Source organism: Antedon bifida, chromosome 9, assembly GCF_963402885.1.
Source record: "Antedon bifida chromosome 9, ecAntBifi1.1, whole genome shotgun sequence".
Classification (NCBI taxonomy): Eukaryota; Metazoa; Echinodermata; class Crinoidea; order Comatulida; family Antedonidae; genus Antedon; species Antedon bifida.
Genome location: NC_136234.1, coordinates 14,062,088 through 14,083,005, shown reverse-complemented (window position 1 = coordinate 14,083,005; position 20,918 = coordinate 14,062,088). Strand labels below are relative to the sequence as shown.

The window sequence follows — 20,918 nt, the reverse complement described above, 5'->3', positions numbered from 1 at the left end:
ATAGAGAGCGTCCTCTGAATAGAGGTGTCCCACTTTTGTTGCGGACATTTCTCCAACCACACATTGTATATATACATTTGTGTTATAATCTAAACCCAACCAAATGTTTATGTTATGAATCGCAGTACAGTTTAGAATCAAATTATTAATTCTTGACTGCCATTCTGCTTCCATTCTAACCTTTTTATTAGAAATAATTAAAAAATAAATTATCACCTCTCATGGGATGCATAATTTATGACAGTAATTAAACTTGAAATGAAAAAACGAATAAATAAAGTATGTTGACTGCTTTGGCATCTGTTTTTGTCAAACATTTTATCATGTGTGTTTGCATAGGCCAAGTCGTGTAAACTCTGTACTCAACAAATGTTATTTTTGAGTGAGTGTGTTTACACTTTTTCTAATTACTAGTAATTTCTGTTATCGGTTCTCGCCAGATGCCGTTTCTTTCGTAAGCTGAACTTAATACAGTGAAAATAAATATTATTTAAGTATGTTTAATGTTAAAAATAAATTATACATTGAACAGCACTGTCGCAGATGGTGAAAGGATGGTGGGGTGGGGGAGGGCATGTACTTTATATATATATATTTAGTAGGGGATGGTCACTTAATGATAGCAGATAGAATGTATGTAAAGCAGTAATTTATGTCAGAAAATATTTTTAGGTAGATCCCTTCGACAAAATACACCCACTCCTCTTTCTTATCGCGCCCTCTCGAATAAACGCCTTGGATGTTTAATTATTTCCTCGAATTAACGCCCTGCCACATGCATATTTACACAATATTGTGGATAACACATTTCTATTTGTAGTAGAATTCATTGATTGACATGATCTACAATTTACCAAGTATTTTGATACAATTTTTATTGTATTTTATCACTTCTAGATATTGTTTTGTATTTTTTCTATATCTCGGGGTATTTATTTGATTGTACATGCTGCTATTAAATTAAAAATGCCTCCCTCGAATAAACGCCTACCTAGATTATAGGGCCCTACAAACCCTCCTGAATTGAACAATAATTTCCCATTTATTCAAATAAATACGGCAAAAGGCTGTATCTCTCTACCATAATAAAACATCCTTTCTATTGGTCTCTATTATGTCTTATCTGATTGTGAAGTGCCTATAATGGTTTCTAATATTCATTATTGTTCAATTGTGTTCTTTGTTTCAATCCTGGTCTTAGATTCCGTGATTTACTTAATGCATGATGGGTTTCCATTAGTGCAATGTGGTATCAGAGAGCTATGCAGTCACCATGGCAACACATTGAGCATAGATAATGAGGTTGATTAGAGAGAATCAGCCGGGTCTATTCTCAATATTTTATCTTGCATTTAGGGAGAAATGGTAGGGAAATTTGTCTGTAGAGTGCCTGATGAACGAGTCAATTTTCAGTTCCATTTTGAATTCTAAAGCTCTCTCTACACTATCAAACTAGTTTGAGAAAATAAAGTGTGATGTGCCCAAATATTATAGTGATATGACATCATGTTCATGAATGATTGCTACCATGGTGGTGGAAGGGGAGTGTAGTTTGCCTATGCCTCCAAATAAACACCTTGTTGTCGTGTAATCTTGTTTCCTAAACCAAGAAGCTTAATTTTTATTTTACTACACCTCGAAATTCATCACATGGGCTATGAAACTGTAAACAATTGGGAGGGTGCTTCATGTTTTTTTTTCCATCTACACGTTCATCAATATCTTATTTCATTATAAATCAGTCATCGCATCGTTTGTATTTAAATAACTAGTGCGTCTTCATTATATTCTGAAGGCAATTAATTTAGTGGTATAAAGAAACCGTAATTAATCATTAACATTTCTAGGCATTTCTACGATTGCTGTTTTTGCTAATTTCATTTAAGACGGGAATAGAATTTTTGATTTATTTTACCTCTATCGTAAATCTTTAGTATCAATTCTTTTTTTTTTTATATATGTTTGAACTTTGAAGAACGACTCGGCCACTTGTTTATTTTTTAACTAGCCAGTCGGGATAATATATCGTCACTGAAATATGCCGTTTGTTTGATTTTGTAAAGAACAAGATCTTTACCATTTACTTCAGTATAAATTTTATGGGATATTAAATAATGATTTTAAAAGATGCACCTAATGATACACGGATCATTCCATTATAAAGAAGGGATGTTGTAGAAGGTGTTACATATCTCAGAGAGTAGAATAGGCTATTTTCAGTTTATTCACTGTTGTTGACTATATACAACAACACTATTTCAAACAGTTGCGTATTTTAGCTTTATTAACGTTTGATTATATGCTTTGTACGATATTATTTTGTCATTTTGTTGCTCAATTTGATGTGTTAATAATTATTTTAGGGTCATTAATTTTTCATAGATGAATTAATGCCCATGACAAGCTAAGTCAGTGTTTGAAAATTAACTGTCAAATCGTTGTGTGAAACATACTTATTCTTGGTTACCTGGCAATCAGATTTGTGATTAATTTAATTACATATGGTCAATGCACTTTCATTGCTTTTTAGCAGTTCATCGTGTGTAGTGAAGTTAATGTGGAATTTTTATATACTAAAAGTTAAAATACTGGTGGGTCTTTTTACCATTGAAGAAAACCGATCAAGCACAAAATTCGAAAAGTATACATAACAAATACTTAAATTCTGTTTCTTTTCTTTGTGAAATGGATGACTTTTAGCCTTTAGTGTTAATTATAAAAGAACTTTTGTAGGCATCAAATACTTTGATCTCAAACAAGATTAAAAGCTAAAGAATTAATTCCAAGATCTTATTAATAGAACGTTCCTTTGAATGTTGAATTAGTAGATGTAATTTTACTAGGAACTGATTTTAAGAAATTGTCATGCAATGCTAGTAGAGATCTGTCGTGGTGCTAGATAGTTTTTATCAATTTTAATTTGAAACATTTATAGAATCCATTAGTAAAAAGTCTGTACATTTTTAACTGCCGCGCAAGTTTTGTATAAATTCTTTGTCGATTTCAATCATGCGAAAGTGATGAAATTTGCCGCAGGTGTGTGTAAATTACCACGATATTATTCATTTAATTAAATGATATTCAACAGTATTTTTTAATCTCATGTTTGCAACATGTAGATAAGCCTATGGGTGTAGGCATCTTGAAATCTTATTACATGATTTGTATTTTCTGTAGAACAGGGGTAATCCTGGTGGTTTTCCCAACTCTACACGATGTACCGTACAGTATGTTGTGCATACAGTCACTCTCCTAATACCGGACTCAAGTTCCTAATTCATTTGTACTTAAAAACACATTTCCGAATACCAAACTTTCCGGAAAATCAGACATATTTGGCAAGCCCAAAGGGGTCTGGTATTAGAAAAGTCAACTGTATGACCAAAACAGATTTAGTCTAAAGGTATATTCAGTCTCACGTCAAGCTTAACGTTAGTGTTACATACGCATTGAAGATAGTTTTCTGTTTGACTTAGAATAAGACAGTTACGTGTCGCATCTGGAATTCATAACCCAAGCAGAGGAGACGTGATTAGGCCGATTCTGATCAAAAGACAGATGCGTTATTATCAACTTTCGCTTGGGAAAGTTGAATTGTTGGTCTGAACATTACCTTACATCATGCCTCCGTCTGAACATGGCCTACAGTAAAATATATTTTAGTCAATGATGAATATATTTCAACTATAATCAATCAACATTTATTCAATAACCATCAGTTTTGAGTTACTTATGTTATAGTCCTATTCCATTTATTGATGACAATTCAACAACTCTTAAGCCTTGCATTACTCATCTGTTCAGTCTGGAAGACAAAGGTATTGATGACATTACCAGTATGTGGTACACCATTGAAAAGCCCTTGTTTCTCAGCCTAGCTTTCATTAAAATCTCTGTAATGTCATTTACTTGACAGTTATTGATTTTTTGAACTCACAATTTATGCAACAGGTTTTACAATAGTGTACCATTATTAGGATCTTCTAAAAATAGCATCCTTTTGTTTTTGGCAGATTTTTGGCGATATAATAAATAATTCTTTTTGTGACGAGTTAGAATCGCGTTCTTTTTTAAAGTATTGAACGCACATATTGAACATTGAAACAGGCCTAATCACACGCATTAAGGCAAGGCATACTAACAACAGGACACTGAGCTCACCTTGCCAAGATAGGATTGGAACTTGTAACAGTCCTTTTATATTATGTGTGGCTGCGACAAATACCAAATACTATGAACATATACTCCACAGTGTTAAGGTGTCGCAGCCATTTTATCACCTGAACTCGGCATCCTGTTGTACTATAAGATTGCCTTGATTAAAGTAAAGGCGGTAGTAGTCTCCTACTGTGTATAGATGTGATTGTAGAAGGTAAAATTAGCACGACACACTCTTTCAAAGTCGTACATCCACCCACATGCTTATTTTAAGGCTTTCTATCTAGCCCAATTTTTAACACCCACCCAAGGAACTTCTGGTTACTTACAGAAGGAATACTGAATTCAATCATAATCCCCATCATCAAAACAATTATGTATAAAAAACTGTTACGTCAAAATGTCGAGCGACATTTTTCGTAATAAATAATTTCTTGTTTAGTGTTCTTTAAAATTAAAATGTATCTATTTCGTGTATTTTTTTTTATTATTGTTGCATAGAATGATTATTTTAAATATTGCAATCGTAAAATATAGCGCCAAAAATGTTTTGTTTTTTTAAGATTTGCAATAAGTAGTCAGTAATTATAAGATATGGCTGTATTATAAATACGATACTATCCAATTTCCATTGCAATAAACATAAGAATACTTATTAAATTGGTTTTATCGGCCAACTGTCATCTCTGATTTAATCCTCTTTCTTCTTTAGGTACAACTGAAAGAGTCACGTTAATTACTGGTACAGAAGAAGCCATAAACAACGTCTCGACATTTTTTGTTGAAAAGATAAAAGAATCACCTCAACTCGGAGCGAAAACTGGAGCAGAAAATGTTACGTCACCTGATAGAGCACGACAAGTAAGCAAATCTATTTATTATACATTGAAAATAAAATATTAAAGATATTTTGTTAAGGTAGTAAAGAATAATACTTGGAGATGATTAAATATGTATTGTATTTCTTGCCGTCATGGTGGTCCACATTTTAATTTTGAGTATTGTATCCGTATTGTGTCAGTGTTATGTTATACAATCTTATATGTGCCATGGGCTTTATAAGATGAGAAGTTTCAAATAGAAAGTTATTAAAATCGTAATAGAAATATGTAATAATATCGCAATGTTTTATCTATTATTGTCTGTGTAAATCGAGAATGTACTCTATTCCTCTTGTATTCATGAAACAACCCTAGTAAAAACACACTCTACTGCATTTTACAAAGTTGCGAAAAGAATTATATCAGGGCCCTAGCCAGCATGTGCTCACCTCGCCTGAAATTTTAACTTTTTATCACCCACCCTAATTCCCAGCACAGATCGTCATATTTTATATTAATAATTATATTTATAGTATCTTTGCCTTGTCTGTTTTTACCCTCTCGCTACGGCCTTGTATATGTTTGAGTTGTCGCCATACTGCCATGTCCAATATTAGTTCCAGATATGTCGAACTGCTCTAATTCCAACATCAATTTTCATTTGGTTTTAACAAAAAAAAGGTTGTTTATCCTATGTAACAAGTGTTTTAGGGTGTTTTTTGCCAATTGGGCATAAATCTTGTAGGATTACAAGCCTATAGCCAGAACGAACCCCATTTTCCCCTAAACTAGAGAAGAATTAGTAGTAAAATAAAATGATAATGATAAAATCTGATAAATACAGTTACGCTTAACTAGCCTAGTTAATAATAATGTTTTCCCTTTTCTAAAAGCCATAAGAAAATGATCTATTTCTAAATAAATTTATTTTCATTGACAAAAAAATTTTTCAATTTAGCATGTTTTAAATCTAAGTTACGTACTAACTTTTCAAACACCTACTTTGACCGATCAGATTCAGAACATTAGATTCCAGGTGGCTTCACTAAATAAATCTTACAGTACATTATAGTATTGTATAGTATTATATTTTGCGCATGTGACTTTTCTCGATTTTCTTTACACTGAACGAAAATGATCAACCTTCCTTTGTAATTTGATTACTTGCTGATGCATGCTGTTGACAACCATTTTTTTGCAATTAAAATAAGTTATTTTAATCAGTATTTTGACACACTGTCATAATTTATTGTTGAAGATGGTGAACACTTGTCAACAAAAACATGTTGTAATTGCTATAACCTTAATAATGTCTCAGTACAGTAGATGAAAAGGTTGTTTACTGTTAGAATATTCTTCTAACTTAATAGGATAGTATCAATGTGTACCTATCATATTTATCACCATAGTACTATCACTGTTCTGAATAGGCCCTTTGTCATGTTATTTTTTTATTGCCAAGAAGTCATTGATTCTGAGAGTGGTTCAGATTTCATTGTAATACTCAGTGCTAGGTCAACCATAACAATTACAATAGAGGGTGCTGTTTGTCTGTATCACAACATTGTAGAATTTAATCTGAATTCAGTATTATACTTTATAGGCAAATTTTATTCCATTGTGGATGTTAAATGTTAATGTATTTTTAGCAAAGTATATACTATTTTTGTTCGTCTTGTTTTTATGTTTCTTGCCATATTCAGTGTAAGCTGAACGTGACCTTTGTACATTTCTTTGTACATTTTGTTTATTTATTCATTCAAACAATGAAAATGATTTTATTTAATTATAATAAGACATTTTTTTTAAAGAAAAAACCCTGATAAATCTGACTACCTTAGGGATTTATCAGCAAATGGAATTATTTAAAATTCTAATTACATTTCATCCGTTAAAATTCAGATCATGTATACAAAAACACAGCACATAATTAAACTTCAAATTCAATCAAAACATCGTTAGGTGAATAATCTCAGAAGCGGAATTAAAGCAAATGCCGCTATCAGTAAGCGCTTCTGTAAAATATCTGAATGCTCTCTATGATAAACTTTGACCTTTTTGTTGTATACCTCGATATATCCCTAGTCCCTAGTTATGTATAGCGTGAGGCTCATGCTTTTTTACCAATCTCTTTTGGGGGAGTATGTCAATGAATCAGAATTTAGGCAAAAAAATGGGGGGTCAGAAGATTGGAAAATCTCAAGTTAGCAGCAATGTTGCTTCCAAACTATAAATGTAGTTAGTTATTGTTTCTATTAGAGCAGTTGTTTTGTCCATTCCAAGTCAAGTATAGTTATGACACGCCAGGTATGCCAAAATGTTTCTCTTTTTAGAAACATTAAAGTTATGACACGCCAGGTATTCCAAAATGTTTCTCTTTTCAGAAATATTAAAGTTATGACACGGCATGTATGCCAAAATGTTTCCCCTTTTAGAAACATTAAAGTTATGACACGAAAGATATGCCAAAATGTTTCTCTTTTCAGAAACATTAAACTTATGACACGCCAGGTATTCCAAAATGTTTCTCTTTTCAGAAACATTAAAGCAAAATTGCCATCTACACCTACACTACAACAAAGGTCACACCTTGCTCTTTGCACTACTTTCAAAACAAGAGATCTATCTTAATTTCTATGTCTTTGTATTCATTTAATTAATCTATTTATTATGATAGAAAAATTACTAAAAAAAAACCTGACAAGCCTTGTGGCCAAAACCACCTTGATACTAATACAGTAGTATTATACTTTTATGATGCATGATAGATCATACAGTTATTGATTTTACAATTCCAAAATGACAATAACTGACAAAATGGGCTCAATAAGCAAGCAATAAAAAGTCAAATGGATTCCTAAAGTCAATATGAAATAGTATTAATATACTAAAATCAATATTATTTCAAAGGAATTTTATGAAAATGTTGACTGATAAATCAGTTTAAAAATTTAATATTTACACCCTACTTGTGATATTATATTTCCTAATAAATATGTAATATATATTTTGTATATATCCAGTATCTTGTTATTATAGATTACTTGTTATGTAATATTCCATATTTTAATGAAGTTTGGAAATATATCAGTATTACATATCATTCATGATCAAATGGAATTTTGCATTTCAATCGATTTATAACATCTTTCATTTCAGGGGATCTATGGGGCAGTGCTTGAAACGCCTACTCTGCTCCACTATAACGTTTAAAAATAATGGGCTAATCCACCAATCACGCCCTCACATAGACATGCCACAACGTACAATCATCATTCTTTATTTTCTTAACACAGTGGTCAATCAAACTAAGTATTTGATCAAATAAAATTTAATCAAAGCCTATCACACTTGTGTTAATTTAATTTTTATAATTAGGCATACAAAATATTCTATGTATTAAAATGAATATTTTATTTACAATAAATTCTCCATAATTTCAACATTATGGTTGTGCGGTTTAACATTTATATTAAATAAATTATATGTTTTCTAAGGTTCTTAATTAAATCACTACTCATAAGAGACTAACATGCAAATTATAATTTCTACTGATAGTCTCGCCTTTTTATGTTCATATCTGTATATTACTAAAGATTGATGATGAAATCCAGCCATTGACAGGTAAATTTAATAGTTCCTGTACAAAGACGAAGGGAAAAATTGTATCTCTAGAATAGTATAGTGAGTGTTATATTATGACTCAAATTAATTCCGCACATTTTCGGTTACTTCAAATTTACATATAGAGTATCAGATAAAGAAATAATAATAATGTAATAGTAGGTCTACTTTAATACGTATGTAATGTCAGAACGATTTATAAATTTCTAGAGTTCTATTATCGGCAACTTTAGAACATCATTCATTTCACTAATATTGTTTGGTGCATTAGAGATTCGTAAATAAGACCGTTGTTAAATTCTATTAAATGTATGCAAAACTCTATGGCCTTTTAATTGTTCCAATGAGTATAAAGATGCATTGTCTCCTTGAAAAAATAATTCTTACAATTGTTTTTGTTGAATATGCCATTTTAATGTCACCTATAGTTATCCACTTTGAACAAAAATTGGATCTGAAAAAAAAATGCATTTACCTAAAAAAAATTTATTTTAAAGCAAAAAATAGTCAAATTGGCTGCCAGCCAATGGATTTTTGGTTTAATTAAACCATTTATTTTGTCATTTTAAAAGTCATTTTTTCCGTTTTTTTTCTACGAAAAAGGAATAACTTAATTAAAACTACATAATATTCTATTCAACGTCTGATTTTATTAATCTTTATTGTTCATGTTTTTGGGGGACAATACATCTTTAAATTTGAATACCATTGGAAAACAAAGTACATAGGTCTATGTCCTTTATCATGTACTACAGTCGTATTGTATTCTATTAAAGGTTATTGACTTTATTAGTGAATTATTAATAGAGATTATCTAATGAGACGGTTAATAATTTCATTAATGTTGCATCTTCTTTTTTGAGTGAAATCAAGAAGAAGGATTTAGGAGAACATCGTACACCACCAACAAACTGATCAATACAACAAACTGATTTTAGTTTTCTTCATTTTAAGACGCTTTTCCTTTTAAGCGTTTATACTGACGCCATCTATGTCATTACGGCTTTATCCAAATGTTTTCCTCCGTTAACACAAACAACAATCACTCATAAATTTTCTATTTTTACTACAGTGTTTATTTTAATAGAATAATATATCAAGTTTATTGAATAAGATTAAGATGTTATTATATTTTTCTTTTAAAAAATAAAATGATTTTACAATTTGTAATTCGTGCTATTAAATGTGGGACTAAAATGTTCCATTGACGTCAATTGTTAATAAAAACGTCCATAGCATAATTGTTTTTTACTTTTTTATCTGAAAACAACAGTTTTAAAATGATTAAAATTAAAACAATATTTAAATTAAAAGCACCCCGTTTAATTAACAGACCCTTCCAATTGACTTTTCGATTGATAGACCCTTACAATTAACATTCCCCCTCCAATCAACAGCCTCCTTCAATCAATAGACCCCTCAAATTAACTGACCCTTCCAATTAACTGATCCCTCCAACATACCACATCCAATTAACTGACCCCTCCAACATACCACCTCCAATTAATGGACCCTTCCATTCAAACACTCATTCAATCAAAGATTTGTAATCAAAGATCTCGCTTGAATAAATATACCTTAAACAAGTCAATTTTAATCGTAATTTTCTTGTCGTATGACGTACAGTACGTACTTCATTTAATTAATTTTACATAAAACAACGAGATATAATAATGTTGTGTATTAGTAATCTATGCCAATACATTTTGTTTTTTGGTCATTAATACATTGCTACATATTTCAGTATTCTCTTAAAATAATTAAAATTGCCTTAAGGATCGTAGGTGGATTGTTAAAAATGTGATTAATTACAGATCTTGTTATCAATATATGACAGGAATATGGTTATTTTGATTAGAAAAATAAGTATACATCCTTAAGTATTAGGGCAAATAAAAAAAAGTGTTTAGCTTCCTGTTCGAGATTTGATTTTTTAGATATAGCTATTATATACTAAACATGAGGATAAACGAGCATTAACGTTAAGCGAACACCGCATAGGTTGTCCCACTATCCTGAGCGGAAACCGCCCGTCTGTTCTGCGTTGTGTGTAAATGGTCATAAGGAATAACATAGATTCTATATTTTTATTACCATTATCGCTCGTCTGTGTGAATAGGCATTCAACGTTTAGTTGCTGTTTACTCACCTCGGAACACAATGGGACAATTTTTTCAATTAATAAAAATTATCTAACTAACACTGTTAGCTCGTTAAGACAGTGGAACCGTAATTACCTAGCCATAACATTGGCAAGGGTTCGAGGCTCATTCACTCCATGATTCTGGTGGCAGAACAAGTCTTCCCGGATAAGGACTATAAACCGTAGGTCCAGTGTACACGTCTAGCTCATGTGCACTTTAAAGAACCAAGTACATCTTTCGAGACGAGTAGGGGGTTACCCCGGTGTACTAGTACATCACAGCCACTGATCATAACTGGGCCCTCTGGAAGAACAGCCTTTGACTGAAGAGGTCGCCTAGTATAAATAATAAATAAAAAATAAAATATTTTTTTAAATACATAATTCACTGGTGGTGTAATATTTTAAGCCTTATCATCTATGTACAGCATTTATTGTCTTAGGAATTTCAATAGGATGGCAATTATTTGGTGAATTTTGAGTAGAGCATTAAGTCTTAGTAAACAAGACTTAAGATGTCATAAATTTCAGTCGGATGGTACCTATCTCCAAGCACAAGGCAGGCCAACTTTCCTTGTCTCTTTCAAGACGCTTGGTGATATGCCATTTATGGAGTTGTTTAGAAGAATATTTTCCTTGATGAGATTTAAAGGGGTGAAATAGCAGGCATAGTTGATTATTTCTTGCCTGTTATTCAACAAAAAAGGAAGACTAAAATATGAACACAATATTGGAAATATATCATAATTTATGTATTAATATTGATCTGAGACATCATTGTTTTTAATGTTAAAGGGACATTCATACTGTAAGGCTCTGTCTACACTATCAAACGTTATATGACAGAAAAATGTGTGATGTGCCCATATATGGACTTGATGATGTCATATCATATCACATATTTGGGCATATCACCACCACATATTTGTGCACAACACATTTTTTTTGTCAAACTAGTTTGTAGTGTAGACAGAGGTTAAAGGATTCAAACGTGAAACAGTGTTTACCATGTCATTGTTTTTCACAGTGCGATATACACAATTTTATTATTGTTTTTTTGTCTAGGAAAAGTGTAAACACATCCCACCTTTTTAAAAATATGGGGTACAGCTCCTGGGATCTACACCAAAGTATTGATCAATATGTTGATTTATTTGATTTTATTATATTCAAAATATAATGATGATGACAAATTTAAATAATAAAAAAAATTAAATGTTTTATTGAGTATATTCAGTGTTGCAATCTATTTGATAATTTTCTAACATAAAATGTTTTTTCCCATGACCAAATAGTAGGCGACTTGCAAAAATAAAAATAAATAAATTTAAGGAAGATGATTTAAATAATTTAAAAAAAAGTTAAATGTTTTATTGAGTATATTCAGTGTTACAATCTATTTGATAATTTTCTAAAATAAAATGTTTTTTTCCATGACCAAATAGTAGGCGACTTGCAAAATAAAAAAATAAATTTAAGGAAGATGATGTAGCTCATCTTTTAACTACATTCGATTTTAACTACTTTGGTCAAATATTTGCGCCATATGGAACTTGTTCTAGCAAACAGCAACTATTTAACATTTAACTTTACTCTACATAAATCTATCAATCATGTTGAAAATTGATGAAAATATTTATGTATTAATAAATTGAAAAGCGATGATATTTTAAATAAAAACACTATCAAGAAACCGTAGATGATCAGATTCATTCTATTGGTCAAGTTTAAAGCATTATACATTTACAGGCATTAGAGGAAATTCTAAAATGCACAATTTATTAATTTTGAAACAATAAAAAAGATGGGGAAAGCTATGAGAATGAGAATAAGCTGCCCCAACTGTGAATCGAACCAACAACCTTCTGCTTGTGTGCATGTCCTAACCATTAGACCACTAGGGTTTTCATGATATTGTTCAAATTATGAACATTAAAAACAATGGTGCCTCAGATGTATGTATGTTTTAATTGCATTTGTTTTTTTTTTTAATATAAAAACAAAAATATTAAGGAAATATTGATTAAGGAATTATTTACTTGTTTCGAAATAACATCATAATACAATAAAATTACAAACATTAAACATAAAATAATAATATTCTTCATACAAATTGTTGTTCTTCAATAATTCTATATAATTTGTCATATTTGGCCTTTTTACGTGCATGGTAATATGCATCTCATAGCATGGCGTGTTGTTTTCACTATCCTAGAGTTAAACAGTGATTTGTGTGCAATCCAAGAACGTGATAAGGAATGGATGATTTAAGAGCGATTTTGTACAAGTCTTGATTAGCGTAATGGTTGCTTTGAAGCATTTCATCCGAGAGGTCAGTCCGGGATGAGTATCACAAACGTGAAGATGATCACGACGAATGTACAAAAACCCATCAAACACTCTACATGTTTGTAATTAGTATTATGATTCACACAGAGGAACTCCGTGCTTATGCATTGCTAAGCTTTTGTACTCTGATATTGTAAATCTGTGAAATTAAAAAAAAAAGGACTGGCTGAAACGTGAATAGATAATTAGGTCTTTGTTTCTATGCTAACCTCTCTTACTCAGTAATGATAATATTTGAACTTTACAGAAACCTATCTGAAATGTATCACAGGTTTTTTCTTTTTTAAACATGAAGGTATAATCAGTTTTTAATTTGGATATTTTCGAAATTTTATCATAGTTTAAATTTTAAAAATAATAAATAATCATTAAAAAAAAGACATTAAATATTTTAAAATAGAATTGGTCATAAATGTTTAAACTTGGTTTTGTAAAAAATAATTGACACAATTTCATTCTTTCATTTAATTCATTTATTTCTCTACTCATCCACACATTCTTCTCTCATGTAATCATTCAATAATTTATTTATTCAAATGTTCATTCATCCATCTTCTTTAACAATTATTCATAGATTTTTTTTTTTTTTTTTTTATTCATCGTTATTATAGCAGCTGTAGTGCAAAATCATTTTCCACATGTGATTTTAGACCAATTTCTTTGAAATAACCGTAAGATGCGTACTGAAATTCCCCGGCTAGTAGTAGATCACAGCTACTGTTAGTAGTAGTTGTGTCCTCTAGTAATACAGAATTCATTTGAATACATTCTAAATTGATACAGTGAGTAAGTAGCCATTTTATAGCTGTTTACCACCTGTTGGTCCCATCCTTCACTAATAAAAATCTTAGTGAGAAATTGAATTTTTTTTAAATAGAACCTCCTCCTTCAGTGTACACCTTTTTTTTTTCCTGCGAAACGAATGAAAGGCAATAATATGATTCCATACTACAGTACAATCAATTCCCCATTGTGGGGACAACTTCGTTTGGTCCCAAAAGTGCCCCATAATAGGGTTCTACTGTATTTTAAAAGTAGTTATTGATTATAGTTATTTAATGTTTTTTATATAAGAATACATTTTTCAACTTTAGATTTAAAATATTCCACAAACATAATTCTCTTTGTACAGAAGTAATTAAAGTGCAATCGTAGATAGGTATGATTATGCTTTCTCAGAAAATCTATAAATAGAACATAAAGATTAGTGTACTAATATAAGAAAACATTAATGATTTTATATACGAGTCTTTTGTCCAAGGGCATGTATTACACTAAGGAGGTTTTTGTAATTAGTAATGTTTATTGCAAATAAGTTAAAATCATGTGATTAAAGGATTAAATGTAAAGTAGAAAAACATGCGTTCTGTTATTTGAAGGGGAAAAATGATGTTGTTCATGTTTTTAAAAGTTTTCTGTTCATGAATGTAATTGGATTAGGACCTAAGCCTAAGTCTTCATCTTGCCCTAAAGATTATTTAAAGGCCTTCTAGCTTAAATTCAACATTCAAAGATATTGGAGAGGTGGGTGAATTTAAGTGATTATATTCCTGAGCAATCACACCAGCTGGTCTTGCATTTTTTGTTTGCTGTTTCACTCTACAATAAAATCAGTAAATGTAATTTTAGAAAATGTTGTATTTTTCAGGCAAAAGTTGTTGTACCGAATAGTACAGCTGGCTTGATAATTGGTAAAGGAGGAACAATGATCAAATCTATCATGGAACAGAGCAGTGCCAGAGTTCAGATATCACAAAAGTCAGAAGGTATCACGTTGTCAGAAAGAGTCATTACCGTCTCTGGTGAACTTGATTCCGTCAAAAAGGCAATGGCTTTTGTCATATCAAAGATACAAGAAGATCCGCAAAGCGGTAGTTGCAACAACTTAAGTTATGCTGCCATTACTGGTCCAGTCGCAAACGCAAATCCAACTGGTTCACCCTTTGCAGAGACGAGTAGCGTGGTTCAAACAATTACAAAAAGTCCGTTAGGAATACCCACAGCACCAGGATTACCTGGACTCCCTGTAGGTGGTATGGCTCTGACGCCTCAAGCTGTATTTGGAGCACGTGTCCCACAAGTGCAGGCTCCCATCAGCGCTCATCATCATGGGCTCACGGCAGCAGAGCACGGGCTTGGTATCCCCATGGGGCATCTGGCGCAATACGGGTATAGCCTGTGTCACAATGTAAGTGCCTTACCTGGTATGGGCATCGGAGCTACTAGTCCGTTATTAGGTGCAACTGCTCATGCCCTAGCCCAACCGTCGGCTCCCATTTTCCCACCTTCTTCCATGTCTGCTCAAGGTTTCTTAGGTGGACACTACCAAATTGCATCCAGCAGTGCTCCGTCGCCACCAAAACATACCCAACCTATTCCTATCACTTCCACAGCAGCGACCATCGAAAGTTCATCAAATACGACAGGTCATGCCATAATGAGCAATGAGATTGTTCCAGGATTTGCGATGGCCTCGGTACCATCATTCCCTGGGGTTGGGGTTGCAATAGCCCCAGAACAAATCAAAGAAGCTACCAAAGAATGCGCGTTAGAATTTGAAGTTCCTGAAACTATAGTAGGTGCTATCCTTGGAAAAGGAGGAAAAACTTTAGTTGAATTCCAACAGTATTCCGGGGCAAAGATTCAAATTTCCAAAAAGGGAGAGTATATTCCTGGTACACGCAACCGAAAAGTTACTATTACCGGTTCTCCAAACGCAACTCAAACCGCTCATTTTCTCGTTTCTCAGCGAATTTTTCAAGAAGAGCAAAACAGGGCGCTTAAAGGGACCACATAATGGTATCTCAATAAAATGATATACAGCGACCAAAAGAGGGTCATTTTTGTCCCAATGTTTTTCAGTATCGATCAAAAAATTACCGAAAAAGGTCGTGTTAAAATCATGTGACCACTTCTAGCGTGCACGATTACATCACATGACCTTGATCGCTTCTCTATTTTTGCAAAATTTCTATTTTCAACCAATGAACTCGATTTGTTAATTGTCTTTTTATTTGTTGTTGTTGTGAGTATTTGTTTGATGTTTTTGAGTCTATGTATCTAGATAGTAGATTTAACGTAACTTTAGAAGTCTGCATTGTGATTTTGAATCTATTCAATTCTGATCAAATTTTGATATTTATGGAACAACCGATTCATCCTGAGAAGGCAATGAACAAATCATGTTTCAGAATGGACATTTTTTATTAATTTGAAGAAAGACCATGAAATTGTGTAAAAAAAACATGATTTTAACATTCATTAATGAAATGCATATGATACTATTTAAAGAAAATGAGTAAGTTTTATTTATGATAAAGTGTATAATTTGTGAAAAGACACAAATACAAATTTATTTAAAAGATAAATCAATTATATATCAAAGTGTATGAAAGGAAGATAAACTGTTGCAGGGACAGATTGGTATAGGGGAGGACAAAGATGGGAGTTTGTGGGAGAGGATTCAGACAATATTGAAAAAAAAAAGAGTTTTAGAAGAATAGATTTTAGAAATATTAAGTTTGAAATACAGTAGTATAGTTTATAACACATTCAAAGGTACAGCTCAAGAAATGTAGCCGAAATGCTGCTTTGTGAATGAGGGATAGGATAAAATGGGGGAGGGGTGGATTAGGGAGGTGGGTGGGGATGAATTCGGGATGAGAGTTAATTTATATATGAATTAGATAGTAATTAAGATAAGTGTGTCTTCTTATCTCATTGATTCAGTCGTTTTTATTAAGACAGTGCAATTGTATGCACATTTTCTCCAACATGCCTTTCAATGAACCAAAATGACCAAAAATGCCAAATTTGCGACGATTTGTTGTCGCTCTTTGAAAAACCGAACTTATTGGACGTTCTTTCACCTCATGTCGTCATTTCGCGTTCATTTCATTACCATCATCATTATCATCGCATTCACTACTAACAGTAAATCATTTCATTTTTTTTTTCCTCATCTGAGTACTGTATATAAGTACTCGTATATTTTGAATGCATATATACATATTGAATGTAGCTTGTAGTTTTACATATATGTAGTGCGCGTGTGTTTCGATAATAGCCATTTGTATTAGGAGAGGTTTGTTTCCCTCTGCTACAAACATGGTTATTATCTTTAAGTGTTAATCATTTATTATTTTACTCATTCTCTCTGTCGTACAAATCATACTAAAATAGGAGCAGATTTGATTTTACTTGAAAGTTAATAAGCCAGTGTGAAAAAACGACCACGGCCTAGGACTGGTGATGTCGTGCGAGTAATTTGCATTGTCTGTTTTATTCCTTGATTTCAAGGGTTTCTTGTTGATAACTTAAGGATTGTAAAGATATCTGCATAATTCCTAGAATCTCGTGCCGCCGCGCATAAGGAAACATTTTATGCAAGTTGTCACATCGGTTATATTCCATGATTTCAACATGTCTTGTTGACGACTTAAATTGGATAATTCTTAGATTAAAGTCATTGTAAATCATACAGTTTCTTTCTCATGACAACTCGCACCATCATAAAGTCATGGCCGTCACAAAATCAAAAGCTTTCTTAATATGAAGTGATTTATGCTGTTAAACATCACAAGTATGAAACAATTGTATATACTTTACTTAGGAATCATGTCAAAATTATCTTCAGGTACTGCAGTAATGAATTGTTTTACTGCAAAAACGTATGACTTTTAGTTTGTTTGTATAGGAGTTTATGAGGAAGTCACTGCAATAAACAGTGTGTATGGTTTTCTGAAGAATGCTTGCTTATAATTGCATAAACAAAATGTGGTTACTGCAGTAACTGAAGTAGAATAATTTTAACATGGTCCCTTAATTGAAATAGCTTTGTAGCACCAGATCAGAGAGCTTCGAGTTTCATTCTATAAATTAATTACCATTGCATGCTTTCTATATATTTTGTTAAGTTAAAAAATTAGTTATTTTTTATATTTGAGAAATCATCTAAATCATTTGTGTATCTTCATTTTATTTGTTTACAATCATTAAACGTTTGTTATTAATTAATCTAAAAAGTTGAAGTTGAAAAAGTGATGAAACCCACATCTGGAAATATAGTGCTTGTAGAGTTCTTCTGTTTTTACAGCAAATGCTTTACAGTGGTAGCAAAGAGAGTTTTTATTTTTAAATAGGAATTACTATTTCTTTCGATTTTTGAAAAGTGCCTTAGTTATTCCAGATACCAGAAATTATTCTAACATTGTGCAAATGCCTATCTTTTAATCAAATTTTGTCAGGTTTTAAGAAATATATACTCAAATTGTTTGATAAAGTATTCCATTTTAATTGTGTGCTAATAACAATTTTATCAATTTGCTTTTTATTTCCAGATGTCTGTTGGGTTTTTATTTTTTCATTTTCAACTTTATCATTGTTTTCGTAAAGACATCATACTTTTGTTTTCTCCATCCATTCATCATCTAATTCATTTTGATTTGTCCAATGATGTGTTAAAACAAACCTTCCATTGATTTTGAAAGATTCAAGATAATTTATATCAAATATGTAACAAATTATGATAAAATAAGATAAAATATAATTTTTTTCTCTATTGTTATATAAAACTTGTGTTTTTAAGAATTTTCGTATAAATGTATGTAGATTATGATGCTACTATTAAGGGTGCTATGCTAGGGAGGAGATTTATAAATTATGTGTAATTTGGGATATATTGTAGTTTATTTACAGACTGAATCAAAAAAAGTAATTTTGATTTGTGTTTTCACTGTCGATAACCAGAACTTTCAAACCTTGATATCTTTCGTTGTTAAAAACAAATGTTTTTTGTTATTAAGTTGATTGATTTAATTTTTGTTTTCATATTTGAATGACTTTCCAAATAATTGTGCTTTCAGAATAGTAACTAGAACCTTCTATTATCCCATTGTATTTAATTAACACTATATAAGAGGTCAAAGTTGAATTTTATTTTGGTTTGGCATATGCCAGCCTTCATCTACCTAATGTCATATTTCCTTGCTAATGACTTTTTTGTTGTTTTTTAGCACTATACATTTTTGTGGCACTGAAAGCAGCTCGGTCTGTAGCTTATCTGATTTGCATAATCCTCCACCTGGAAAATATCAGCTTTCAATTTTTGACGTCAATTAGAGATAGTATGATATATCCAGATGATTCATACTGGAAAAACATACTATGTATCTCCTTACAATGTAGGCTACATCATGTTGATGGGCTTATGTAAGTCATAACATTGAGAAGATGTACATCTCAGCTGATGATAACAGACCAAGCTGATTTCATGCCACTACTGAAAAGGTCATTTGATGTCAATATCACCATCATGTTGTTCAAACCATTTTACGCATAAAACATAGCTTTCTTCTTGATCCGCACCTCACGTGTCTTGTTTCTTCATTGATCCTTTTCGGCAGGTAGCATGCATGTCTCAAAACAATATTTTAAAACGATCAACTTCACACTACCGGTGGTTATTTTCAACTTATTTACAATCTTTACCTACTTATTATTATTTATACCCATAACAACAGTTGTATTTATATTCTAAATTCATAAAATAACTTCTTTCCACAATCATAAGAGTGTAATACATTGCACTTTTTCGCTAAAAAGAATTAAAAATTCAACGTTAATATTTGTCATCATTCAGGGAATGATACACCTTGGTTGCTGTTTTTTTCTGAACATTGCAACCAGGTTATGCAACATACCTCATTAATTAGCCTTAGTTGCAGCATGCCTAGCAACAAATCATATCCTATCATCCGATCATGGTATGTGCCATGATTTTGTTACTAAGCAACACAAAACAAAGTTTCCATTTTAACAAGCACTAGTCACAATTCTGTATGCATGTGTTTATCCTCCCATGCATCAATCATCGTTGATGCAAAGAATTTTTCTTTCGATAAAAATAGAGGAGTGAACAACACATTGAATTTATCGCAGGAGATATCCCTTCTATCCATTTCTATTATTTTACTGCTCTTTGCTAGGTATGCTGTACAATATTAACTACTTCTTATTATTTTTGTCATCGTGGTGATGGGTTTGTCACTTATCACTGCAAATTAACATCAAACCATATTTTAATATTTCTCAACAAAAGTGCAATTAACTTGTATATTTATTTTATTACAGATTTTATTAATGATTGTTTTTTTTTTGATAATTCAAAAAAATGATGCAATAATTGTTTAGTCCTATTCCGAAGTATTTTGTACCATAAAAGCATTAAAAACCTGTGCTATGTTTCCTCATCAAAGATCATAAAACCCATATTTTTGTTCATATTCTTTAATTTGGATGTGTTCATATTAATTTATCATTTATCTCTTTAACGTATCCCTTCATCAATTTTTTGGAGCATGTATTGTAAGTTTTCGATTTATTAGTCTGGAAAAACTACTACAATAAATCTTTTAAAAAACATTTTATATTCATCTCACCTAAAACAGGTTTTCATTTTTCGATTCAAGAAACTTCCATACATTTCAAACAATTTTGCAGAGTGTCATTCGTCATAATTTTACCATCAGTTTTGGATAATTCGTTACATTGTTTTTCATTTCATTGCTGGTAAGCTGGTTACCAAAACATTCCATGTTGGTGGACAGTGTGAACAAGAGAGAGTTGAGTTGGTGTTCATGTTTGTGAACACTGTATTCATTTGTGATTACTATCATATACCAAAGATTGTGCTAAATAAAAATATTTGGGTCAAATTTGAACGTTTGAATCAGTTCGAATCCGAGTTTCTAATACGTAAGCTTTTTAAACAAATCTTAATCAAATTTGACATAAAGTTTTCCTAATTTCCTCCATTCCATTTT

At 31.5% G+C, this 20,918-nt stretch overlaps 1 protein-coding gene across 1 annotated transcript in view; it reads left to right on the top strand.

Moving 5' to 3' along the window:
• The window catches only part of LOC144851580 (RNA-binding protein Nova-1-like), a 50,926-nt gene extending 34,226 nt beyond the window's left edge, over window positions 1-16,700 (top strand). The window contains exons 3-4 of the mRNA XM_078709106.1: window positions 4,871-5,019; window positions 14,744-16,700. Coding sequence (XP_078565232.1) covers window positions 4,871-5,019; window positions 14,744-15,892 — 1,298 coding nt within the window. The 3' untranslated portion in view covers window positions 15,893-16,700. The remainder of the gene's footprint in view (window positions 1-4,870; window positions 5,020-14,743) is intronic.
• Window positions 16,701-20,918: the final 4,218 nt, after the last annotated feature.